The sequence below is a fragment of the Chelonia mydas genome, chromosome 1 (assembly GCF_015237465.2).
Source record: "Chelonia mydas isolate rCheMyd1 chromosome 1, rCheMyd1.pri.v2, whole genome shotgun sequence".
Classification (NCBI taxonomy): domain Eukaryota; kingdom Metazoa; phylum Chordata; order Testudines; family Cheloniidae; genus Chelonia; species Chelonia mydas.
In genome coordinates, this window is record NC_057849.1 from 245,976,234 (window position 1) to 246,003,359 (window position 27,126).

Here is a 27,126-nt window from a genome sequence, read left to right on the forward strand (position 1 = left end):
GGGGAGGGGCAGAGGTCTCTGCTTGCTGCTCCTGCCTACAAGCACCACCCCCACAACTCCCATTGGCTGAGAACGGAGAACTGCGACCAATGGGAGCTGCGGGCACAGTGCCTGCAGAGAGGGGCAGCATGCAGAGCCACGTGCCCCTCCCCCACGGGCTGCAGGGGGGAGTTGGCCCCTTCCAGGAGTGGCGTGGGGCAGGCAGGGAGCCTGCCTTAGCCCCACTGCACCGCCAGGAGCTGACCGAGGTATGTGCTGCCTGGCGGGAGCCCAGCCCTGAGCCCTGTCCCGGAGCCAGCACTCCATACCCGTTCCTGCACCCCGAACTCCCTCCTGCATCCCAATCCCCTGCCCCAGCCCTACCCCCCCCTCCTGGAGCCAGTACCCTGTACCCCTTCCTGCACCCCAACACTCTGCCCCAGTTCGGAGCCCCCTCCTGCCCTCAAACTCCCTCCCAGAGCTTGCACTCTCACCTTCTCCTGCACCCCAATCCCCTGCCGCAGGCTCAGCCTGGAGTCCCCTCCCAAACCCCTCAGCCCCAGCCCAGAGCCCACACCCTCTCTCGAACCCCAACTCCCAGCTTGGTGAAAGTGAGTGAGGGTTGGGGAGAGCGAGCGACTGGGGGTGGGGAGATGGGGGGGAGGGGCCTCGGGGAACAGGTGGGGTAGATCCTAGGTTGCAATTAAATTCAAAAAGCGATCTGGTGCATAAAATGCTTGGCGACACTGTTAGAGCTAGTAGATGTTAGTTAACAGGAACTTCAGGGGGATTTTTCTTGGTTGACTTTGCAGCTGTGAATAAAGGCGATCTTACAGTAGGGAGTCAGTCTCACCCTTCATAGCTTTTCTAGACCAAGCACTTTGCTCTCACCATGGGCTCCTTGCATTCTTCCATTCCCAACCACAAACTCCTTGTGCACCACCTTCCCATCCCCTCTATTCCATGGGCACCTCGCAACCTCCCCGCTAGCAGCAGCTCTCTGTGCGCACCAGTTCCCCATAAGGAGTTGTGTATCCCGTTGTTCCCCATTGCACGATTCCCACACGCTCACTTGCCATAGGGATGTCTCCTCTGTAGTACCTCCTGCTGGCCGAGCAAGGCCCTGCAGGCACATTTTCCTCAATTTCCTCGACTGGGGGTTTTCAGAAATAGCCACTCGCCTCCAGAAGCTTTACACAATATACCCCTTCTCCTGGGTTCAGTTTATACAGCTTCCCCCAAAGCACCCCTTTCTTGTCAGGGGTCTTCCCAGCCTTCCTCCTAGGGGCTGAGGTTTTCAATCGGGGCGTGCCCTGTGTTTCTTACCTCAGGCTGGCTGTGACTTTCCAGCGGCTCCTTCAGCCAGTCCCTGTCTCTAAGCAGCCCACCAGGGTTCAGCGAGTAGGCTGCCTCCTCCTGCTGGTGTCTGTGCTGAGAGCTGAGTCAGGATGTATGCATACAGCCCTCTTTCCCAGAGCTGGCTCTGGTTGCTTGGGAGAGAGGGGAGCTGTCTTGCCCTCTCAAAGGAATAACAGCACAGGTTTTCCGCAAACACAGACTTCCCTCAGGACCACTTCCTCTCTCCCCATACCTGCCTCTGTCATTTTCCTAGACCTTTCCATTCTAAACCTTAAAGGGCCACACTACAGAATGGGTGGGATGACCCTTAGGCCCTACTGTCCTTAAGGGTTCAGATCCCACATCACAAAGGTCCATGGCAGGGGCTCTGTGTGTGCCTTCCATCCCTCTCTTTTTTCCCATTCCAGGGTCACATAATCTCCCTCCTTGCCAAGGGTGCTCTGTGCCCCATTCCCTCTCCCACTCCATTCCCACCTTCTTCCCAATATCAGGGCTTCTGTGTAGCCTCTATTCTCCCCATGGCATGTGCTCTGTGTATCCCCCATTCCTCCCCTCTGCATAACAGAGTCCCTTATTCTCCCTCCAAGGTAGGGACTCTGTGTGAACCATCTTCCTCCCTCCTTCCCCCCCCCCCCCCATTTGCCTTGCCTCCCACATCAGGTCCCCCAGTCTCCCCCATGACAGCTCTGGCTGCCCCCATTCCCTGTTCACATCTCCGCCTGTATAACAGGGGCTGTGTACATGCTCCCCCTCCTTGTTCTTCTTGGTGAGATAAATCAGGGTATCAACATGTTAAACTCTTTTGGGAGAATGTGTGGGGTGTTATGCAAGAAGGCACTAGGGGGTGTCATTAACCAGTTTTTTGATCTAAAGACAATGGCAGATGTGCTTGAAGCTGTGGCTGTGCTAATCAAATGGCAGGGGCTCCATTTGTCCCCCCTTCGGTTCTATCTATTGATGCCTAAACTATTCCATACGTTCCGAAATAGATCGGATGTGGAATTCACAAGTTACTGTGTTATCTACAGACAGGCAAACACAGAACTGCCATTGAGTTGAGTTTAAGGCTTGGCCAGTGACAAGGTTGGAAGGAGCCTCTTGAGTCTAGTCCAGTGGGTTTCAAACTTTTTTTCTGGGAACCCAGTTGAAGAAAATTGTTGATGCCCGCGACCCAACGGAGCGTGAGGGGTTTGGGGTGTGGGAGAGGCTCAGGGCTGGGGCAGAGGGTTTGGGTGAGGGCTGTGGGGTGGGGCCGGGAATGAGGAGTTCAGGGTGTGGGAGGGGGCTCGGCTGGGGCAGGGGGTTGGGGTGTGGGAGGGGGTCACGGCTCTAGGCTGGGCGTGCAGGCTCTGGGGTGGGCCAAGGGATGAGGGGTTTGGGGTGCAGGAGGGGCTCTGCGTTTGGGGGGGGACTCGGGGTTGCGGGGGGTCAGGGCTCTGGGCTGGGGCCACAGATGAGGGGTTTGAGATGCAGGAAGGAGTTCCAGGTTGGGGGGGGCTGAGGGCTGTGGCAGGGGATTGGGGCATGGACTTACCTCCGATGGCTCGCGGTCAGCAGGGCAGCCAGGGTTCAGAGGCAGGCTCCCCACCTGTCCTGGCACCACGGACCGCGCTGCACCCCGGAAGCAGCCAGCAGCAGGTCCGTGTCCTAGGCGGAGGCACGCAAGTGGCTTCACACGACTCTCGCCCACAGGCATCACCCCCCCAGTTCCCATTGGCTGGTTCCTGGCCAGTGAGAGTGCAGAGCCAGTGCTCAGGGCAGGGGGCAGCGTGCAGAGCCCCATGGCCCCCCTGCCTAGAGGCCAGACCCGCTGCTGGCCGCTTCCAGGGCGCAGCGCAGTGTCGGAGCAGGTTGGCACTAACCTACCTTAGCTGAGCAGCACCGTTGACGGGACTTTTAACATCCTGGTCAGCGATGCTGACCAGAGCAAGGCGACCCGTTGCCGTACATGCCGCAACCTAGTACTGGGTCGCGACCTACGGTTTGAAAAACACTGGTCTAGTCCATTCCCCTAGTTTTTAGCAAGCACTGCACACTCCTTCCTTGTTTTGGTTTCTCTGATCTAGCTGTAAGTCTCTAAATAAACTGTTACATTCTTTGACTTGACCTTAGTGTCAGAACCCTTTCACTAACCATACCTTGCAACTGTAGAAGGGGGAGGCATGGGCAGGCATGAACATCAGTCTGCAGATGGGGATGGTGAGGTGCAGAGAAGTTAAGTGGCTTGCTTGATGTTGTACATCACAACTGTGGCCAAGATGGGACTAGAATATAGGGCACAGGACTGGTAGGCAGGAGGCCCATCTACTGGACCTCACCACCCCATAATTTCTAAGCTAAGCTTCCCCTTTTCCAGCTGTGTTTCCCTTTTTCCAACTGTGTAAGTCCACTCTTTTTTGTATATGGCCTCTCACTGACATCTTATTGGCAAAGGAAGAGCCATTTAAATTCAAAATCTCACACTTGACTCCAGCAGATGCTGGCAAGAGACAGATATGTGAACGTGAACTATTGCTTTAAGATCACTGGTGCGTGTAAGTCATATACCAGTAGCAAGTAAGACTCTTATGATCAGTCTGTATGGTGCAAAATAGTTCATTCACTGAGCGTCTTGCAATCTAAGTTGGACAAATATGAGTAGGGGATGGATGACAGGTCAGGGAGTGGGGAGAGAGACCCTTGGGGAGTTTGTCTGCTGATGGGCACCCTTTAAGAACCGAGACAGACAGGACATAGGAAGTGCATGTGAAAGAAGTAGGACTGTGAAGGTGCTTGGGGCATGAGAGAGACTGTTCCAGGCATTACTGGTGCTGGGAAAGGAGAAGCTGATGAGATGGGCACAGAGATGTGCAGAATATTGAAGGTGAGGTTATAGACTTGAACCTCACTGGGAGTGAGTGTAATAGCATTGTACCCCTTGCTGCGTTCCAGCTCCTTGCTGAACATTGTTTTATACGTGAGCTTTTCTTAAAATGTTTTTTTTTCCCTCTTTCTTTTTAAGTGAGAAGAGCAATGACCTAAACTAACTTCCAGCTTTTGAGGCCAAGGGCCAGAAAGAGGGCGAGGCCAGAAGTATGGCTATGCCTGGGATTTTGCAAAGGCAGCCTGCAAACAGGTCCCTTGTGTCCCATTGCACTCATCACCACATTGCTGTGTTCCTGCTTACCTTCTTCAGGTAGGTTGGCCGCTCCTGGATCTGCATGACATTTGTTCAGTTGCGTTTGGGGGGTGCATGTGTGGAGGGAAAGGAAAGGAGGATAATGAGAAGATCTGACCATTGGTTCTATAAAAAGCCAAGTAGTAATGATGTGTGGAGGGAGGTACAGTGTCAGTAATGTTGTGCCGGGGTTTCCTGTGCATTCAGATAACTAAATGCATATTCCCTGTGTGAATACTGACATAAATCATTGGTTTTCAACCTATGGTCTGTGGACCCCAGAGGGACCGCAGGCTGTGTCTAAGGGATCCATGAAAGGTGGTTGTTACCATAGAATAGTGGTCTTCAGGGCCAGCTAAAAACTGTTTGTTTGGGGTTTTTTTGGTGGAAGTTGAAGCGCCCTAATGTGCAGTTAGATACTCTTAATGCCCCTGTGGTCTGTGGTCCCTGGGGGTCCTCAGACTATTTCTAGGATTTTCAAATGGGACCGCAGCTCCATTCAAAGTTTATTAGGGGTCCACAAATGAAAAAAAGTTGAAAACCACTGACATAAATAGTACTCATGATGGACTTCTTTGACCCGTCCATCTCACTGCATGCAGAATTACACTACAGAAGAGTGGAAGCAAGTGGAGCCTTCCAGAAGCCGGGGAGAATAAACCCTCAGTCCCAACAATGAGCACATTTAATGAGCGCTCTAACCAGTGGGAAGTGCTTTGCTAATGCTGTTGGTAGCTTTCTTCTCCTCACTGCATTCTACACACAGTGATTCATGCAGAGTTCTGGAGGAGAGAGGATATCTGATGTGTCTTTAGACAAGAACCTACGGTGGTGATTAGCTGGGAAAGTGTAAGTGTGTGTGTGTGTGTGTGTGAAGTGTATAACCATTGGTGAACATTTCATCTCCCCCCACCTTAAAAAAAAAAAATAAAAATCCGTCCCTCCAAATTGAGACACTGATCACACTCCTAGGCCTGGCATTCCTCCCCACACTAACAACAATCAGAGTATGTAACTGCACATTAGGGTGCTTCCACTCCCACCAAAAAATAAAGAATAGGTTCTTGGCTGGGCCCTGAAGCAGACTGTGTATGGAATTTTGGGTCCCTTTCGCTCTCTGCTCCAGTGAAGATCTGTCAAAACTATGTGTGTTCACTCTCTGTCTTGCAGTTACTCCCTGCTCCATGCTTCCAGAAAGACATTCAGCAATGTTAAGGTCAGCATTTCCAGCCAATGGACTCCTTCCTACCTAAATACCACGGCCCTTGAGCTCCAGCCATATGAGGTAAGAACAGTCAGGACTATCAGCCTAGCTGGCAAGTTTTAATACAGACACATGAATGCTAGTATGTGAATGGCCCAACTCAAACTCTGGTGCAAAAGAGATTTATTTTTTGCCAGAGATACCCCTGGCTACTTGAGTACTTGCATAGGTGGGAGTTTCAGGTGACTTAAAACAGTAGATCCCACACTATAGTCTCTGGACCACCAGCGGTCAGCAGAGCCTTTTGTAGTGTGCACAGAGTGAAACTTTCTGAGAAGTGGGGAGTTATGGTGTTGGGATGGGAACTGGGTCCACAGAAACATCTGTGTATGGCAGTCAGCAGAATGCAAAAGATGGAAAACCCACTGACTGTAGCTTCAGGTGCCTGTGCATGAAATGAGCAATGGAGGGAGTTGCACCTCAGAAGCAGAGGTGTTAGTAACATCGTGGCTATGGTTTTGTCAGTGGTAGTACTTTTGGTCTCCTTCTGGAAAGGACGGCTGATGTGGGAAGGAAGAAACCTGTGCTACAATCCAAGCTAGTTATGTGTAATGGCCAAGATATTCCTAACAGGGTGCCTAAACTAGATTGATATGTCCACATTTAAACACTCCAGTAAGTGACTGGATTTTCAGAAATGCAGAACTACCAGCAGCTCCCACTGCCTTTGAAATCCCAGTTCCTTTGACATGAATGGGAGTGTTGCCTTGTGGTCAGTAGGACCAGGATTTGGCCTTATGGAAGTCGATGTACTGTACTTGCTTACATGCAGTTATACTGGAGTTCCACGAGGGGTAAATGAGCACAGAAAGTGTCCTATTATCTTCTACAAGGCCTTACCTGAGTGTGAGGAGGTAGCCCTGAGCCAGCTAAATATTTACTATGGCAGGTGTGGGGTTTTTAGAGCAGCTGGCTGGCTAGGCCAGCAGAGAGAGGAAGTTTAACTCTCTTCTTCCTCAGACTGCACATTTCCTAGGCTTCTGTTTTTAGAATCACACATTGGAAAAACATGTTTGTTCTCCCTTCCATACTAACAAGTAACTCCCATTAATGTGCAACACAGGCGGGATAGATCTTGTATTAGGAGCGCAAGAACTGCCCTATTGGATCGGACCCGTGGTCCATCTGGTCCAGATTCCTGTCTCCAACAATGGCCAGCACCAGATACTTTAGACCAGTGGTCTCCCACCTGGGGTGCGCGCACCCCACTTTGTGCGCAAGACCATCCCTGGGGGTGCGTAGAAGGAGCAGCATCGCCGAAGGTGCAGCTTGGCGCTCCCCGCTCCGTCTTCGGCGGCACACCGCTGGCAGCTCTCTCTTTTTTTTTTTTTTTTTTTTTTTTTGCTTCCCTTGAGCTGGCCCTGGGGGTGCGCGCTCCAAAAAGTTTGGAGACCACTGCTTTAGAGGAACGTGCAAGAAACCTTATAAATAGCCTACACATAAGGAAAACTTCTTCCTAACCCCGTTAGTTAGAGATTGGATATTACCCTTCCAAACCTCTTGGGTGTTGTTGTTTCTTTAAATCCTTGCTTCTGCAACCTTGAATGTTCTTACTATCCATAGGAATGTCCGTTCCTTTGTTGGATTCTTGGCTAAAGGATAAACCATAAAAATCATAGAAATATAGGACTGGAAGGGACCTCAATAGGTCATCTAGTCCAGTCCGCTGCACTGAGGCTGGACTAAGTATTATCTAGACCTGTGGTTTTCAACCTCATTTCATTTGCGGACCCCTAAAAAATTATAAATGCAGGTGTGGCCCCTTTGGAAATCTTAGACATAGTCTGCGGACCTTCAGGGCTCCGTGGATCACAGGTTGAAAATCACTGATCTAGACCATCCCTGACAGATGATTGTCTGACCTGTATTTAAAAACCTCCAATGATGGAGATTCCACAACCTCCCTAGGTACTTTGTTCCAGTGATTAAATACCCAGACAGGAAGTTTTTCCCAGTGTCTAACGTAAATCTGCCTTGCTGCAATTTAATTCCATTACTACTTGTCTTGTTCTCAGAAATTAAGGAAAACAATTTATCACCCTCCTCTTTATAATGTCCCCCCTCAGTCTTTTCTTCTCCAGACTAAACAAACACAATTTTTTCAATCTTTCCTCGTAGGTCATGTTTTCTAGACCTTTAATGATTTTTGTTGCTCTCCTCTGCACTTTCTCCAGTTTGTTCACATCTTTCCCAGAGTGTGGTCCTCAGAACTGGACACAGTATTCCAGCTGAGGCCTTATCAGTGCTGAGTTGAGTGGAAGAATTCCTTCTCATGTCTTGCTTATAACACTCCCAGGTGCAATCCAGACCTGTCACCTCCTGCCCTGCAATCTTGGGTGCCTCACAGTGCTTTGCTGTTGTAGCTCCCAACCTGGGCCACTCACAAACAGCTAAACAGCATTCAGATCACACCCTGTGTGTGTGTATAGCTACAGCCCTGGTCCAGCAACTCTGACTCCAGTAGCCTGTCAGCAACACCCCAGCCACACTCAGGCTTCTACCAGCCTTGGTTAACATGTGCAGGGTGACCCCAACATTCCCCCAGTCCTGAATTTTCCCAAAAACTTGCGTTCTGCACTGTCCAGCCCTCTCCTGGGCAGTTCAGAAATTAGAGGTTTGTTGCACCTGTAAGGGGGCTTTATACAACAGTTTGCTACTTTAACTGGAGTTCCCCAAACAGTTCAGTTTAAACACAGCACTGGATTAGTTTTGATTTTAAAAAATAAAACACGTTTGTTTAACTACGAAGAGAGAGATTTTAAGTGAGTACAGCTATAGGGTATTAAAGTCAGAAATGGTTACAAGAGAAATAAATATAAAATGCTTCCTAGTAGCTAAGACTTAACAAACTAGACTTGGCTCCAGGTAATATCTTTACCACATGTTCCAAGCAACATAACTGACCAAATTCTCAAGGCAGGATTTGCCCCCACACTCCAAAGGGCTGTTTCCTTTGTCATCTTAGGTGAAAGAGTGCAAGAGAGGGGGAGGGAGAAAGATAGAATCCCTGAGGTCTTTTTGTCCCTCACTTTTATAGCCCAGAGTAGCAGCCGTGTTAGTCTGTAGTCGCAAAAAGAAAAGGAGTACTTGTGGCACCTTAGAGACTAACCAATTTATTTGAGAGTAAGCTTTTGTGAACGATGAAGGGAGCTGTAGCTCACAAAAGCTTATGCTCAAATAAATTGGTTAGTCTCTAAGGTGCCACAAGTATTCCTTTTCTTTTTATAGCCCAGTCACCCTTTGAAATGCATTTTCATGAGAGTTACGCTAGATAAAGTTCCTTCTCCCTGTGAAGAGGGAGACATGGAATCTTGTAGTGAAAAAAGTTCCATGTTGTTTGTTAAAATGCAGATCAATCTTTTCCTGCCCCCCTTCATTGCCAAAGAACGGCCACTTGACCAGTGATTGCCAGTGAGATTTGATGACACCCATAGAGCTGTCAGCTTCTCCTTTGTCTTTGAGAATCAGGATTTTTCCAGACTTGTCTGGTAAATGCATTTCAGTCATAATTTCAGTTTACATCCATAAGTCTTAATATACGCGTTTTATAGATATACATTTCACCATGATATTATTGATCCATGAGTTACTACTTTTCAAATGATATCTCATGAGGAATATTGTGTACAAAGATTATTACAGTGGTGTGATTATAGGGGTTCATTCAGTCGCAACATCTCAGACAGATATATATTTTTGCAACACTATTATAATTTTGACTCTTATTTAGTTTGTGATCCCCTGTAACCCTCAGATCCTTTTCTGCAATACTCCTTCCTAGGTAGTCATTTCACATTTTGTATTTATGCAATTGATTGTTCCTTCCTAAGTGTAGTATTTTGCATTTGTCCTTATTGAATTTCATCCTGTTTGTTTCAGACCATAGCTCCAGTTTGTCAGGATCATTTTGAATTCTAATCTTGTCCTCCAAAGCACTTGCAGCCCCTCCCATCTTGGACACCTTTGTGTAATAAGTGTAAAATGTAAAGTGTAAACTTTTGGATTGCAATCTGTCTGGTTCGGGGACCTTAGGTTTTTATTATGTTATCGTAAAGGGTATAGAACACCTGTGGGTGCTGTAAAATGAAGTATTGTGGATATATATTCTACCCATTAATCAGTATTTAACCACTCGTTGCTGATTTGCTCAGCATTCTGAGCTAGCAATATAGTTTATTAATAGACCGACAGATGGATACTACTGACCTCTAGTGGCTGCAGTAGTTTTCTTCAGTGGCTTTACCTTTTATTATTACATATTTTTTACACACTGCATTATTTTGGAAAACATAACTAAATAGAAGCCACATCTGTCAGCTGCTGCCTGGTCAGATCACGTAAGCTGAATAAGGCTAGGTGTGACCAGTACTTGGGTAGAAGGCACTCCAAATACAGCCAGGCCTGTCCTGACTGAAGGCAATGAGATGTGTGGAAGCATAGCTGTTGTTTATTATTACAGTAGTGTTTAAGGGCCCCAATCATGGATCAAAGCACCATTTTGCAAATGCATAATTAAAAGGTGGTCCCTGCCTTGAAGAACTTGATCTATGGCAAAAACTGAAATGGAGTTGATGGAAGTTGAGCATAGGAAATGTTCCCTTTAAGGTTGATTTTTTTTTTCTCTTTCTCCCCCTCCCCCTTAATTAATTCCTTCTTCTCTTCCTTCAAATCCATCCTCAAAACTTGCTACTTTCAGCTTGTGTTCCGTCACTAATCTCAGCTCTGGGACTACTGATTCTCTCCCTGTGTCAGATCACTTTGAAACTAAAATTGAACTCCAGTTTAAAAACAAAATTGGAACAAAACAGGTAATCTGAATTCTCTGTAAATATCACTTTCCCAAGAACAGTGTATCTTTTCCCCCTGATTCCTCTGTTCTCTCCCTCCTCCTGGTCATTTCCTGTTGTGTTACCCGATTAATGTAGATTGTAAGATCCTGAGAGCAGAGGCATTATATATAAAGCAGCATGTAGATTAGCAACATTGTTACCATAAATATTAATTGCAATGTTTCTCACTGGTGGTGTGCGAGAAGTTAGTTGAGGTCTCCAGCAGGAAAAAGGTGCTTTTCATAGAATTTGAGGTGGAAGTTCATCCTGACTCAATCAATTAGCTAAAGTATTTCAGAGATGGGATATTACTGGAGCAAGGTATTTCTTGTGTATTGTAGGATGAGATCTGTCTCTTTCGAAGACTCATGATTCAATTGCTTCTCTTTGTAGCTCTGGAACAGTAGCCATTTATTTCCCAATGCAGAAGATGCCACTCTTTTCCTGGGGACGTTGGACACTATCTTTCTCTTTTCCTATGCTGTGGTGAGTAAAACTTAATCACAGCTGCCAAAGTTTGGGTGGGAAGGATGGTGAGGATGACCCATCATGTTTGAGAGTGGAGGGACAGGATCTGCTCTCTGCTCCTGACTAACACTAAGGGTTTGGGAAGTGAACAGATTCCCTTTGGCTGCATTATTTTTGCCCTCACCTCACACTGATATGTTACATCTTTTAAGGGGTCTGCAAATAGGTTTAAGAGAAATCCATCTACTTCAGAATTACATGCTGAATGCTCCAAATAGCAATGGTGAAAGGCAGTCAGCATATAATCTGCTTTAAATTTACCTTCTCTGTCCTCCCATCCTCTTTCAGGTATCCTAGAATCCAGCACAGTCTCCAACACCACACGCTAGTGGCATGTCACATCCACCACGGAAGTCTGACATAGCAAGGAGCCAGACAATAGAGGAGTTTGGGGAGGAGGGTTGTAGGATCAAATAAATGCCTTTTGCACTGGTGTGTTGCACAGATTTAAGGAGGCTTTTTCAAGTGGCTTTGTATCATGCAGGGTAACAAAGACTCTGCAAAAGACACTTCCTGGGCACTTCCCCCAATACTCTGGCTCCTTACTGAAGTCTGCTGTAGTAATGATGTGACATTACATGTACATGTGGTACATGCTGGTATGTCTCTCAGGTACATGGCAATTTGCACTTCAGGAGGCCTGAAAGGAATGTGGAAGATGGGGAGCCTATATTTAAAGTAAAATATTTCCTGATACATTTACCCTTGCTGTTTTGGGACCCTTATTATATCACTCTAAAGTGGATGGCTTTTTCTGAACCTTTTAAGTCATATTTCTAAAATTAGGCAAATTTCTTTACCTGTGTTGTTCATAACACCTTAGATTATTAAAGCTGAATTTCTAGAAATCTAAGCTTTCACTGTTCTGTTTGCTTTGTGTTTATCTACAGTTGGACACCAAAAACAGACTTGCAATTTTCATTCTGTTCATAGTCCAATCAGTGTCACTTTTTCAATCTAGTACAATGTTGCCATGTTTGCATTGCAAATGTTGCAGGAGAGCCTCTGTCAAAACAAAGTCATTGTCATTGAAATTTCAGAAGCATAAGTTCATGGAAACACTTCTGTTTGTATGAGATCTTGTAAAAATAAATACCGCCACCAAACTTCTGCACACCTGTACTTGGGGTCATATTTGAGCTCCCAGCATTCCTTCAACTCTTCTCACAGATCATGCTGAAAACAAATGTAAACTATGTGGCTTTGCTTACCATACTTATCTGTGTTCTTAGGGTCTCTTTGTCAGTGGCATAGTTGGTGATCGCCTGAATTTACGATGGGTCTTGTCTTTCGGCATGTGCTCCTCTGCTTTAGTGGTAAGTTGAAAAATGTCTCTGCTTTGATGAAGCGTGATTACCGTGATTTCGAAACTCTCCTTCCCTCTAAAACACTTGGCTCTTGTTTTTGTTTAGAGTCGAATGGCAGAATTTATCTGACCCTAGCCTGGTGCTGTGGGTGCTGGGGCTGGCATAGTAATAATACTTGCCCTACACCCCAGTGCTTCCTAAGTAGTGGTGTAGGGGAGTGCCATGCTAAGCTGTTCAGAATGCTTTTTTTGTTTTGTTTTGTTTTTTTTGAACTTCGTGGCAAAAATGGTTCGTTTATGGAGTTTGGCATTGGGCCAGACTTACTGTTTTGTATCATGACCAGAGTCTGAGGCCTACAGAAGAGTACTCCCAACCCCCCTAAAGCCTTTGTGGCAGTATGAATTTGTGGAGACGTTTCTTCAAACAGATGTTGTGACCCTACTAAGACTTGAACAAGAGTTGCTTGAGTACAAGGGGCCCAAATCTGGGCCTACACGTTCTCTTCTTCAGCCTGTTTTCTGTGTGTATCAGGACTTGTTTTCCAAACCCACATAACTTTTTAAAATGGCTTTCCTTCCAAACAAATCCTTCCTTTCTTTTCTCTTACAAGAAAACACTAACATTAATAAACTAGTAAGAACTTACTTGATTTTGCAGTGGGTGGGTGGGTGGGTGAAATAAGTCAGAAGGAAATATCTGTAAGGAAAGAGTTCTTCAGTTTCAAGCTTCCATGGATAGACACTGAATGTATTTTATCGTATTGGGTTTTTAATCATTAACATTACATGGATATGCCCATATCTTAACTCATCCCAATAACTGGGAGACCTATTGGTGAATTATTACATTTTGGAAATATCGATAAAAGCACCTGCATAAATCAAGTATATTGCATCACAAAGCATGCTTTGTTTATCCCTGGATAGTGTAGGTTAGGGCTAAAGTTTCTGACACAGTCCCACATGACATTCTTATAAGCAAACTAGGGAAATATGGTTTTGATTAAATTATTGTAAGATGGGTGCACAACTGGTTGAAAAACCATATTCAGAGAACAGTTACCAGTGGTTCACTGTCATACTGGTTCCCTGTCCAGAGGGAGCAATAAAAGAGGTGTAGAAAACATGGCCTATGAGGAAAAGTTGAAAGGACTGAGCATGTTTAGGGCATGTCTACACTATAAGTGCTACAGCAGCAGCTATGCTGTTGTAGTGTAGACACTTGCTACAGCGATGGAAGGGGTTTTTCCATTGCTGCAGTTGATTCACTCCCTCAAGAGGTCAACAGAATTCTTCCATTGACCTAATGATATCAATAATGGGGCTAAGGTCATCTTAACTATGTGTCTCAGGGATCTGAATTTTTCACATCCATGAGCAGCGTAGCTAGATCGACCTAAGATTTAGGTACGGACCAGGCCTTAATCCAGAGAAGACTGGGGGTCTGAGAGGGACTTCAAATATGTAAACCTTCAAATATGTAAAAGGTAGTTATAAAGAGGACAGCGACCAATTTTTGTTCCTCGTGTTCACTGAGGGCAGGACAAGAAGTAATCAGTTTACTTTACAGCAAGGGGGATTTAGGTTAGATATTAGAAAAAACTTTCTAACTATTAGGATAGTTAAGATCTGGAATAGGTTACCTGGGGAGGTTTTTGAGAACAGGTAAACCAAACACCTGTCAAGGGTGTTTTAGGTATACTTAATCCTACCACAGTGTGGGAGGCTGGAGGTTCCTTTCAGCTGTACGCTGCTGAGATTCTATACTTATTATAGTCCGTTGTGTTCTAGTAAAAGTACAGTCATCATCTGTTATATTGGTGAAGATTTTGTAATTTGTGACCTGATTTTAGCACTCTTTGCTATTAAGTGTTTGCTAATAAAGACCATGAAACCACTGTAGGTTTTTTGCAGGGGTTTATGCATCAGTAAAGTGGGAATTAGTGAGACTTTCTTGTATTTCAGTATTGTTGCATATTTAATATGACAGGTGTTTTGTCCATTAATCTTTGATTAAAGTTTTATTTTTGTAAATTAGTGGCCTCCACTACTCCTAGGGTGGGCTGTAACTAAGCTGGGTACCACACTTGGGAGGGAGGCACATTTAGATGCTGCAGGACATGCTGTTGGTGACTCAGCAGGTGGTGCTGTTACCTCTGAGTCATCACTGAACATTGCGTGAGCATGATATTAGGAACACCTGAGCTGCTGGAGATGCTGTCATTTGAATGAAATGGAAAACATAGGCCTGGAACCACTTCCTCTCTCTCTTTTCTTTTTCTTTTTTTTCCCCTTTCAATTTTCCATTGACATTTCCAGTCAGCCTGGAAGATTTGTACCAGGATCACAATTTTCCTCTCTTTCCCCACAGGAGTTTGTATTCGGCACTCTCACAGAATGGCTGCATTTCTACGACAAATGGTTCTACTGCTGTCTATGGGTTGTGAATGGCTTGCTGCAATCCACTGGCTGGCCCTGTGTTGTTGCCATCATGGGCAACTGGTTTGGAAAAGCTGGGTACTTGATATTTCTCCTTGGTTTAGTAGCTTATCTGTGATGCAGAACAGCAGTCTCGGCTGAATTCCCAAACCAAAACACTTCTCTGGCAAATCCTGTTATGGTGGCTAAACAATAACGTACTTACCTATTGTAACCTGAGCCTTGACAAGCAGTAAATGAATAGTGAACAATATAAATCTTACATGTCCCAAATAAACAATAAACGAAGTGCTGTTATCCGATATAAAATACAGTAATGCATACTTCTTCACTACATAACAGCTTTAACTCTGACAAAATAGTTTTCATTTTGGGTCAGATTAAGGCTGTTGTACTGTGCCGAAACTTGCATTACTTTGTTTCCCCCTTGTAAAATGGGGATAATGATATTGACCTCCCTTTGTAAAGTGCTTTGAGATCTGGGGATCAAAAATCTTCTGTAAGAGCTGGGTATCATTATTATATGTTTTCTGCTCTTTGTTGATTTGGCTATTGGCATATATAAAACTCAGTTTGAACACACAATTGCAATGACTGTGAGCACTCATAAAGTGCACAACTGCACAGCTAAGTTATTGGAAAATCTTGCCCGTAAAGTGTTGTCATTAGATTTAAGGTTTCAAACATCTCAGAAGGCTGTTTCAGACCACCTAAGGTAGGGCAACAGCAAGTCACATTAATAAGGGCTAGATAGAAACTTTGACCTGTTGTAGAATCAGAATTTGTCAGGTTTACGTGGATAAATGTGTCAAGTGTCCTTTGGGCTGGATCTGGTCTGGGATCTTGACACCACTGACCTAGATCTTAGTTTGACTCAAGTGAAGCAAAATGGGACATGACAGACAAACTTGTCTATCATGAGCTGATTATTTTACAGTATGATTTATTTTAAATGAAGCTGTTCCTGTGTGGGGAGGGAGTGGAGAATTTAATACTATTACATGTCAGTTAAAGCCAGTTCTAACTCTCTATCTTCTCTCCCACCCCCCCCCCTTTGCTCCATTTTGCTGTGCTTTCTCAGGAGGGGTTTTGTTTTTGGACTCTGGAGTGCCTGTGCATCAGTGGGGAACATTCTGGGAGCGTTCCTTGCCTCCTGTGTTCTGCAGTATGGCTATGAGGTGAGTAGTTGCTGTCTGATTTGGAATTATGCGAAGGGCTGTCATATCACAGGGAGTCTTTTCCTGTCTCTGGCCCACTGAGACCAGATAAATAACGTGTTTTTCTTCTTTCTCATGTCTATGGGGGAACTCTGCTCCCTATATCTTTGTGGCAACAGAGCACTGTAATCCTCTCCATTCCTTCTCAACTCCAGAGAGTATAGAATATTGCATGAGATTTGGAGGGGCTCTGTCCCTTTAAAACTTACCCATTTCTGCTGAGCGCCTATGTCATGTTCACCTACCGTCTTCATGAGTTGGACAGGACAGAGTGCTGTCTGGAGCCAAATCTAGTGCTGCATGTCAGCTGGCTGACAGACACTGCTGTTAAGCAGCGGTGAGGCACGGACAGGGTCGGATTAACCCATAGGCCCTCCTATTTTTAGGCCCTCCATTCCATATTGAAGTAACAGCTGAGTGATGGTAGTGGGGCCATCGGAAATTTTTTGTCTCATTGGATATTATTTTGTACAAATTAATCCATCAAGATTGTGAATTCAATTTATGGTGGTTGTGATTTTGTCTTTGTGGGCTAAGTAATTGTTTGTGGGCCCAAGCAATATCGAACTTTATACACAGTAGGCCTACACTGGACAGTAGAAACCATGTCAAAGAAAGGAGGATGGCAGAACTTGAAGGAGGCCAAAGGAAGACAGCAAAGACAAGATGTAGTACTGAAACGTTCTCCTTCACTCCTAATGTTTTTTCCTCCTCCTAAGTCTGGTGGTGAGGAAATCCAGGCCAATACCAGCCCAAGTGAACTTGCTGTGTCTGATGAAAAGGAGCAGCTTCCTGTGACTTCTGTAGCTGCAGTCTCACCCCACTCCTCTCAAGACTTTCCCAGTGATAGTGAGACAAAAAAAATGCTTCTCCAACAATCCAGGCGCGTAGGATGTGACTTCTCAAGATCTCATTGCATATTGGACTGAGAAGGGCCCACAGAAATGCCAGAATCTAGATGCTGACTTGTCATTGACAAAGCGAGAGTACACCAATCAGAATAGTTATATGACCAAATCAGTGTTTGAATATGTGAAGCCTAACAAACAGATTAGATGAGCCATTCTCGCTTGCCATTCGTCTTCTAAGAAAGTGTACTGTTTTTATTGCCACCTGTTTTCTGAAGTGGGGAATGTTCTGCAAAGGCTTCAGTGGTTGGAAGAATACTGCATACATTACCAATCATGCAATGAGTAAGCAGCATACATTCTCAGTTAGCAACTACTACGCCCGACAGAAAGTTAGTGGCAGAATTGATACCCAAATGGAAGCTGGTGCTTATTGGAAGAACATTCTCAGCTGTGTAGTTGAAACCATAGTTTTTCTTGCTGAGCATGGTCTGCCATTCCGTGGCTCAGATGAGACCGTTGGATCGAAACACAATGGCAATTACTTTGGCGTTCTAGAGCTAATCACTAAGTTCGGCCCTTTCTTAGCTCAGCACATCAATGAAGATGCAAATTGTGGAAAAGGCCATACATCATATCTATCAAAGACAGCAGTTCTCAAACTTTAGCAACCTGAGGACCCCCACTGTAATTTAAAATTTTTGGGGGACCCACCAAGACCCCCACTCAGCCCCAGGCCCTACCCCCACTCCACCCATCCCCCCCAAGAGACCACCCCACCTCTTCCCACCCTTGCCCATCTTCATCCCCACCTCTTTCCACCCCTTTCCCAAGTGTGCCCCATCCCCGTTCTTCCCCCTTGCTCCCAGCGCCTCCTACGGAGGTTTGCAGGAGGCGCTGGGAGGGAGGGGGAGGAGTTGATCAGCAGGGCCTGTGGACCCCCTGGAGTACCCTCAGGGCTCCATGGACTCCAGTCTGAGAAATGCTGTTGTATGTGATGGATACCCCTTCATCCAGGGAATGCTGCACCCCTAGTTCCAACATCTATGCATAGAAGTGATAGACACAGAGAATTCATCCAGAAACAGTGGTTAAATGGCAAGACAAGTTTCATTTTCCTTTTATCATAAAAAAAATCCTTCTATGACGGTGGTTATCAAACTTTTTTACTGGTGACCCCTTTCACATAGCAAGCCTCTGGATGCGACCCCCCCCCTTATATATTAAAAACACTTTTTAATATATTTAATACTATTATAAATGCTGGAGGCAAAGCGGGGTTGGGGGGGAGGCTGACAGCTCGCAAACCCCCCATGTAATAACCTTGCGACCCCCGGAGGGGTTCTGACCCCCGGTTTGAGAACCCCTGATCAAAGACTATTTGTGATGAATTCATTGCACTGCTGGCAAAGAAGACACTATCAGCCATCGTAGATGAGATCAAAGATGTGGGATATTTCTCAGTGTCCGTCGCCTCAACACCGGATGTGTCACATGTAGATCAGCTGACTGTCGTCTTGCATTACGTGCTACCCAGCAGACCAGTTGAGCGTTTCATGACCTTCATAAACATCACCAACCACCCGGGAGAAATTTGCCTCGTACCTACTCGATTTCCTCACCGAAAATGGGATTGACATCCGCCTTTGTCATGGTCAAAGCTATGACAATGCAATGTCATAGCTGGCAAATATTGGCAAATGAGTGGCAAATATTCAGGGATGTAGACAAAGATAAAAAAGCGCAATTGATTACATACCATGTGCTGCTCACTCACTCAACCTTGTTGGCCAGTCTGCCGTGGATTGTTGTGTTGAAGAAGTTTCTCTTTTTGGATTTGTCCAAGAATTGTACAGTTTTTTTTCTCTGCATCAACCAGTCGTTGGATGATTCTTAGAGATGGACTACCGAAGCGATGCCCAGTGCCCAGTCACTCTCAGGGACATGGTGGAGTGCCAACGCTGAAGCTGTGAATGCAGTTCTGGAATACCCCAACATCCGTGAAGCGCTAGAGAGCATCAAGGATGATAAATCTCAAAAATCAGCAACAAGAAAAGATGCGAAGATCCTGAGTGATGCAATGCACCCTTTGGAAACTGCTATTTTGTGTAAGGTCTGGAATGATATACTTCAGCCATTCAGCAGGTGCAGTCTAGGCTTGCAAAGTGCTCAAATCGACCTTTCCACTGCTGTAAACCTAATGAGGAGTCTTGGAACTGTTCTTCAACAAATACAGGAATAGTTTTGATTATGAAATTCAGGGGGCTGCAGGCACTGCTTACCATGAATATAAGTCAGCCAAATACCGCAAAAGACAGAAGACATGCGACGATGCAGCTTCCCACTCATTCAGTGACCAGGAGGCCTTCAGAGCTAATACCTTCATCACAATCATTGACAAACTGAAGAGTTCATTAGAACATCGGATCAAGGCTTACAAAAATATTGACAAAACCTTTAGTACTGACAAATTTTTTGCCTAACATTTCAAGTTCCAAAGTCAGTGAAGGTATCAGATGTCTGTGTCAGAAGTACCCAGATGATCTCCCAATAGATTTTACTAAATAATTTCTTCAATTTGTTGAATTTGCATCACTCTCAAATATAGAGAGAAAAGGTGACGAAAGTAAATCATATTTGGACATACTGAGTTGTCACTGAATCCAGTGTGATAGAATGTTTTCCAAATGTTGAAACTGCATTATGCCTGTATCTGTCACTAATGATTACTAACTGTAATGGAGAACGTTCCTTCTCTCTTCTAACCAGGGTCAAAAATGTCCTCCAATCCACCATGACACAAGAGCATCTCAGTGCTTTGTCCCTCTTGAGCATTGAGAATGAAATTGTCAGGTGTTTGAACTACAATGACATCATTCATGACTTTGCCACAGTTAAAGCTAAGGGGAAAAAAATTTGTTTGAAGAATTGAGTGTAGTCAGAGTAAAATAAACTTGTTAATTTTACATAAATAAATATGTATATAGATAAATGTTTGACTTCATAATTTTTTTTGTAATATGTAATTCATACTTAGACCCTTCTCTCCCATTATCCTTAGCCCTCATAACCTTAATCCGGCCCTGGGCACGGACATCCATCAGGTGTGGGGATGGGCATGCCACTGCTTCAGGAAGCATTTAACAAGGATTAGCAATTAATATGGCTTCTTATAGAAATAGACCAAATTGTGTTCTAGTTAAGGTAGCAAAACTGCTTTCATTATAACCACCTGTTCTCAGCCACTCTCATCTTCCCAAAACATACACCTTTTGGGATGGAATTGTCTATTCTTGGCTTCCTCCTGGAGGTAAAAACTATTGGAAAGTTTGAGTAAAATACCTTCAGCTGTTTTTCTGTTACGGACAAGTAAAAAATTCTCTTCCCACTACATATTTTTATATATACTTTTAAAGAGGCTAGGCCTAAATAGGCTGAAATTTGAAATGTAGTTCTCGCTATGCAGTTTGTGCTTTCCTTCTCTTTTGGGGATGGGATATAAAAATAATCTGTGCTAAGTAGGGTGACCAGATAGCAAGTGTAAAAAATCGGGATGGTGGTGGGGGGTAATAGGTGCCTATATAAGAAAAAGCCCCCAAAATCGAGACTGTCCCTATAAAATTGGGACATCTGGTCTCCCTAGTGCTAAGGTCAATCTGACTGTGCTCAATGAACATCTTGTATGATTTTTAGCAGAGCAGGTGCAGTCTGGTGCTGGAGAACAATAGTATTGTAGTTAAAATCAAAACTCCTCCCCCCAACTGCCAACCATCACTTGGGTAAAAAGAGTTCCATCAGGTAGACATATTTATTGATTTTGAGTTCTATAGGATAACAGAGCTGCTATCCCAGGCTCTAGGTGTTCTTGACAATATTGAAATATACAAGTGTTATAAGTTACAACTTAATCTCCAGCACTTCTCCACCCAGCAGTGGCCAAGCAACAAAAAGGAGATGTTAAATCCACCTTATAACCAAAGCTAGGGAGAAAAGAAAAGGGTTTTGCATTGTGGCTTAAAGGCCAGACGTGAGCTGTTTTGGACCAAGTCTGGGGAAGAGCTCCAAAGTCAAGGACCTTCACAGAGAACCCCGTAGGCAGCCTTTTCTCTCTCATACCGAGGGGGCTCCAGCTTGAGCATGTCCACGGACTGCAACTCCAGTCTTCACCTTTTGGACAATACAACCTGATTTTAGGACGTTCTCTCCTTGTCCACCCATCCCTGCGCCTTGTAAAGCAATATTATATAGCTAGTGACCTGAGAACAAGGCAGTATTTATGGACTAAATACACACATTTCCAGTATTCGCTCTCATGGAAATCTTAAATGCAGCAGAGTATAAAGGGAGAAATGTTCATGCGCTCTGCTCAGGTGCCTGCAGGTCCTTATTGCACAAACTTGAAAAATAGTATAGAAATACAATAGCTTATTATTTTAATTTATTCCCCTCTGCCAAAAGGAGGCTAAGCTCCAGGAACATTTGTTAGGATTCACCCTTCTGAATGGTAGATGCCTGTACTTACTCTGCTTTGTTACCACCAAGAGCAGTGAGGTGCCAGCTGTGGCCATTACTGTAAGACAAAATGTTCGTTATCTGCCTGCATTAAAGGGAAAGTGAATAAAATCTGGTGTTCTGTGTCTAAGCTCCTTCCCCACCATGATATGTCCATTCCAGTGCTCCCCCTCCAGTGAGGTAAACAGCATAGTGTCTACTCCAGAGGCAGGGGTGACTGTTTCTAGGTTTTATGGAGATAGTCTGTGTTGGTATGGCTTACTCTTACACAAAGTTGGGGTACAGAGAAATTGCATGTCTCATTGCATAGAGACCCCGTGTGACTGAAAGTTGTTGGAAAAATAGAGATGAATGTTTAATTTAGAATAAGATGCCAAAGAGCAATGTGAAAGATAGTGCTTTTATTCTCTCTTCTCTCCAGTATGCCTTCCTGGTGACAGCGTCGGTGCAGTTTGCTGGAGGAATCATTGTCTTCTTTGGACTTCTGATTTCCCCGAAAGAAGTGGGTAAGTAAGAGGTCCACATCATCTTAAACCCTAGTCGGCAAACAGGTTTGCAGATCCCCCATGTTGCATTAAAAATGTGGTTAACTTTGCCACATCACTTTAAAAGCCCAACTCCTGCTGCCAAAAGTTTGTGTCACTGACACCGTTCCAAACTTGCCTCGTAGCCCAGTAGTGGCTACCCGAGTGAACATTTTCTTGGCCTGCAACACGCTAGGTGCAGACAATGTTATTCACATGGACAGTGTCAAAGAGGGGGCCGACTAGTGTGCAAACCATATTCCTTAGAATGCACTCAGTTCCCAAGTGTCCTTCCTATGGAAACTAGGTGTTTTTCTAAGCATTAATAGAGGAACATATAAGTGATTACCATGGGAGTAAATTGTGTTGAGCACTAGGTTCAGAATCCTCTCCATCCCATGAGGGGAAAGAGTGCCTTGGGTTTGCAAAACTCTGCCAGCTGACTAAGGATTGGCATATGGGGTCTGAAGGGGCCACAGGCTTAACTGAGAAGATGGTTGACAAGGCAGAGTCTCCAGTGTGAGTAGAAAAGAGATCTTCAGGGTGTTGTCAGGGTCATGGTGGAGTCTCCTAGGTTTTTGGGGAGGTTGCAGAGGAGGTAACTGTTGACATGCTGGAGTGTATATAGGAATGTCCTCCAGGTCAGACAGCCTAGGATAGCTTCTAGCAAATCCACCATACGGAGTCTTCCTGTTAGTTCATCTGTCAGGACTGCTTCTGGTACACGGTGAGCATCCATGTTCAAATACTGCCTGAGATGATGTGTGCAGGACCTACGCACAGGGAGTCTAGCCACTAAATAGGGGGAAATGCACTAATTTGTTGTGTCTTCCAACTAATGGCCAGACACTCAGAACAGACAAAGCCGACGCCAGGATCAGACAGAATACTTTCAAGAGCGCTAGAAGACAAGGGGTAGTTTCTACTGGCGAATCTGCAGAGCACCATCTAGAAGAGTTTCTAAGCCAAAGGAGGATGGAGGTATGGGAGAGCAAGTGGGGTATCAGAAGGGAGAAATGCTTAAAAGGAGTGAGCATGGGTTTTGTGTGGGGAAAGAATGGTGGTGTCCTTTGTTTCTAGTGTATGTTCTCATGTGTTATAGGCCTCCCTGAGCTTGGAGATGAACAGGACGGCAGTGCTGAAGAAGATGCAAACAAACCCTTAATGAGCAATAATGAGGAGGATGAAGATGATCAAAATTACTCTATTCAAGCACCTGATACTATCAACCAGCCCAAGCCCATTGGCTTTTTCCAAGCTTGTTGTCTACCAGGTGTTCTACTGGTAAGGACTCAGCATTGTTGTTTGTGATGATGATTTACAAATTTAAAAATTTCATTAAAGCTAATGTTAAAATATAATATATATAGGTTGGGAAAAGTGTCTGTACATCTGGGTATAGTACTTAGATTATCCACAAATATGAAGTTAGATTTTAAAAGTGATACGATATATAGAGTGCATAATCAGCAATAACCCAAATTTAGGTGAATAGATTTAACAATAGTTTAGATATTAGAATCCGAATACGCTGGTACATCACTCATGAAAAGTTGTACAGAGATTTGGTTGTGGAAAGCAAAATATATCAGCGAGTGGCAATTGTCCCTCAGTAATTGAGAATTAGGTTGGTTGTCCATTTAGAAAATACAGTCCATGAGGAAAGTATTTGTTACTTTCCTGACTGCGCTTCTCATCGGCAGTCCAGCTCATCCCTCCTGGTATTGCCAATGTCCAGTGAAGAATACAGATCACACTATCATCATTCTGAGAGCTAGAACCATGCTGGAGAGGACCCTGAAGGATGCCATCCACCCCCAATACATGGAAAACCTGAAACGGAAGCCAGACCTGGGCAAGGCATTTGAGGTGACGTGCAAGTGAGACACCAGCAACCACTTCCTCCCCAGGACAGCTTCACCCCATTTGCTGACTGGAGGTTCATCCACAGGGCCCAGCTTAACTGCATTCCACTGAATGGAGCCGTCCACCACAGGAATCGAGATAAGCGATGCAGGAAGTGTTGCTACGCCGAGATGCTACCCCACATCCTGTGTAGCTGCAAGCCCCATTTGAGAGCTTGGCAGCTGCGACACAATGCCATCCAAGATCGCCTGGCCAGAGCCATCCCGCAACCCCGGGGAAGGTTGCCGTGAATTCTGCCATCCCCGAAACCAACAGCCAACGGTGACTAGACATCATCATCACCAACAAGGACCGGAAGAAGATCGTCACAGTAGACGTCACAGTGCCCTTCGAGAACAGGACCCCGGCCTTCCACGATGTCCAAGATCGAAAGGTAGAGAAATACGCACCTCTGACTGAAATCTTGAGAGCTAAGGGTTACCAGGTTCAGACACATGCACTAATCGTCAGAGCCTTGGGTGCATGGGATCCCAGTAACAAGCGAGTGCTGAGAGAATGTGGAATCTGTCAACGCTACTCTCAGCTGATGCAGCAACTCATGGTGTCGGACGCCATCAGGTGGTCGAGGGACCATCTACAAAGAAGACATCACAGGACACACACAAACTGTGTTAAAAGAACATTGTTAAGGTTGCAAAATCAAGCACTCAGAAGTTAGGAAATGTCAGGATTAAGGTTACCTATGCAACCAGAATTGACTGCCACATAGGCGGATGGGCAGATATGGAAGTGAGGGGGGACACAGGATTAATTAGAATGTTGAGGCTTGGGGAGAAGCTGGGAACTCCACACCATCAGGCAACCAGCGAGAGGTCCTGCAGTGACGGCCGAAATTACCTCTCCCCATAACTTTGGGAGAACGAACATGCACGTGGCAGGCGGGGGGAGTACAAAAATCAAGAAAGAGCAAAAGTCACACTAACTTTTTTTTGGTCATGATTTTGAGGGCTCTGAGTCATACATATCAAACTTGGGGTTGGCAATACTGCCCTTGTGTGTATTCATTATAGTAGTCTTTAATTACATGATTGCAGTTTTTCCCCACAGGACACCTGTGTCATTCAGTGCACAGGATGGACAGAGCTCAGTTAATGAGTAGCTAGTCAGTATTTTGTTTTATCCTTGTTGTTCAAGGTATGGCCCCAGACCGTATTTACTACACACTATTCAAACCCTGCTCTGAATACACAATTTTTAATTTCCTCATGGGCTTTCCAATGGCGCTTATCACTACAGTAACTGAATGCTTCACAAATAGTAATTTATGTTCATAACAACCATACGTGGTGAGGAGTGGTGGTATCCTCATTTTACAGATGGGGAGCTGAGGCACAGAGAGATTGAGGTCAAAAGTGCCCACTAATTTTGGGTACCCAATTTGAGATGCTTAGGGTCTGATATTTTTTTATTTCCGAGTACTTAGCATTATATGTTCAAAGCACAGACTTTGTTGCAGCTGAGTGTGCTCTTCACTTCTGTAAATCCGACCCTTAACGTTGCACCCTTAATGTTCTTTTAACACAGTATTTTGTGTATAATTTCCTAGGTTTTTATTTTAAGCAAACTGGGGGAAAAAAATCCATCAGGTGGCATCATATTGACATCCACATGGGTAATGGATAGAGGTGGAATTTTTAGATCCACTGAAGAGCTAACTGAGTAACTGGTAGCAGTAGTAGGTTGTTGTCGTCCTCCATGTGGACCAGCACTCTAGGGGGCTGAGACATACTTTGCCAGGGAATTTCACAGATGTTTACTGACAGCCGAGGAACGGTGTGGTCTGTCTTGGGTTCCATTCCAGGTTCTGGAGAGGAGTGTTCTAGTGGGCACATACCCTTCTGTTCCCTCCACTCCAGCCTGTCCCTGTCCTAGTCCTTTCTCTTATCGAGTCCTCGCTCCTTGTCCCAGTCCCCATCTCCTTCCCTACCCACTCTCAGGCATCTCATCCCAGTCTTCATACTCAGCCAGTCCTAGTGTCCTCCTCTGGACTCCTTGTCTGAAGCCTCATTTCTCTCTCTTCTTCCTTCTCCTCCGCCCATTGGTTTCCAGTTATTCCACACACCCCTGCCCATCTCACAGTCCCAGTCTCTAGTTCAGTTTCTCCCCTGCCGCCTTGCTCCTTGTCAGATCCGTCTTGCTGTTTTTCCCCTCCACCTCCTACCCCAGTTCCCAATCTCCTTGTCCAGCCAGTCCCAGTCTCCATCCCTCCTCTTAGCACCTCATCCAATCTCTGGGCTTGTCGACCCTTAAAACCACAGTGGCACAGCTGCAGCGCTTCTGGGTAGCCATTACCTACGCCCACAGGAGAATTCCTCCCGTTGATGAAGGTAATCCATCTCACTGAGAGGCCGTCACTAGGTGAACTGAAGAATTCCTGCCTCTACACCGGTGCTGAGGTCTTTGTAGCTATGTCTCTCAGGGGGTGTGGATTTTTCGCACCCTTGCGTGACGTAGCTATACCGATGTATACCAGTGTAGACCTGGCCTCAGTGTTCCACACATCCAGCCCCACTCAAATGACTCCCAGTCTCCTTCCTCCACCAGTCCCAGCCTCTCCTCCACCCCAGCCAGTACTCCTCTCCCACAGCTCCCAGTCACAGTTTCTCTCTCCCACCTTCTCCCAGTCTCACCAGGCTCCTTGCCCCCATTCTACTCCTTTCCCTTCTACAGGTTCAGCTCTTGTCCCCTCTGCATTTGAGTCAGGCAGCTTCCTCCTCCATGCTGCATTGGCGCCAGCAGGGTGGCTCTTGAGAGCACAAGAGAGACGGGCTCCCTGCCCGGTTCTGGTGCCCAGCCCTAACCTGGAGCAGCTGGGAGCTGCAATTGTAAGGAATGTCTGGCTTTGCCTCTCTACCCCTGAGCTGTCGCATGCACAATCCAGTCACACGCAGCAGTTGTGAGGAGATGCAGCATGTTCCATTACTCTGTGGGGATGGCACATGTGTAGTCTGGTCAATGCTGGGACCTGTGAGGGGCTGGAGTGTGCTCAGTGGCTGCTAACTTTGAAAGGCAGGTATAAACATGGACTTTTTTCCCCCAAAGGCTTATAACTTGGCAGATATTCACAGGAATAGCAAAAGGCCCATCCCTGATCCTGACACACATGCCACCCTCTGTGAAGCATCAACTTCCTGTTCCAAGTGTGGGGCACTAGAACTTTTCAAAGAAATTGTCAGAAATGTTTTTAACATGGGAAGGACAGAGTGAGTAGCAGCCTTAAGCTGACTCACCACTCTGG

The 27,126-nt window shown here is 45.5% G+C and overlaps 1 protein-coding gene across 5 annotated transcripts in view; it reads left to right on the top strand.

The window, feature by feature from the left end:
• The window catches only part of SLC37A3 (solute carrier family 37 member 3), a 59,326-nt gene that overhangs the window by 12,310 nt on the left and 19,890 nt on the right, over positions 1-27,126 (top strand). For all 5 annotated transcript variants that reach the window (XR_006289091.1, XM_037879180.2, XM_037879170.2 and 2 more), the window contains 8 exons: positions 4,340-4,513; positions 5,666-5,780; positions 10,982-11,074; positions 12,349-12,432; positions 14,794-14,939; positions 15,943-16,039; positions 21,860-21,944; positions 23,065-23,246. Coding sequence is in view for 4 of the 5 variants with exons in the window: in XM_037879180.2 (XP_037735108.1) it covers positions 4,413-4,513; positions 5,666-5,780; positions 10,982-11,074; positions 12,349-12,432; positions 14,794-14,939; positions 15,943-16,039; positions 21,860-21,944; positions 23,065-23,246 (903 nt within the window). In the remaining variant the exon portion in view is untranslated. The remainder of the gene's footprint in view (positions 1-4,339; positions 4,514-5,665; positions 5,781-10,981; positions 11,075-12,348; positions 12,433-14,793; positions 14,940-15,942; positions 16,040-21,859; positions 21,945-23,064; positions 23,247-27,126) is intronic.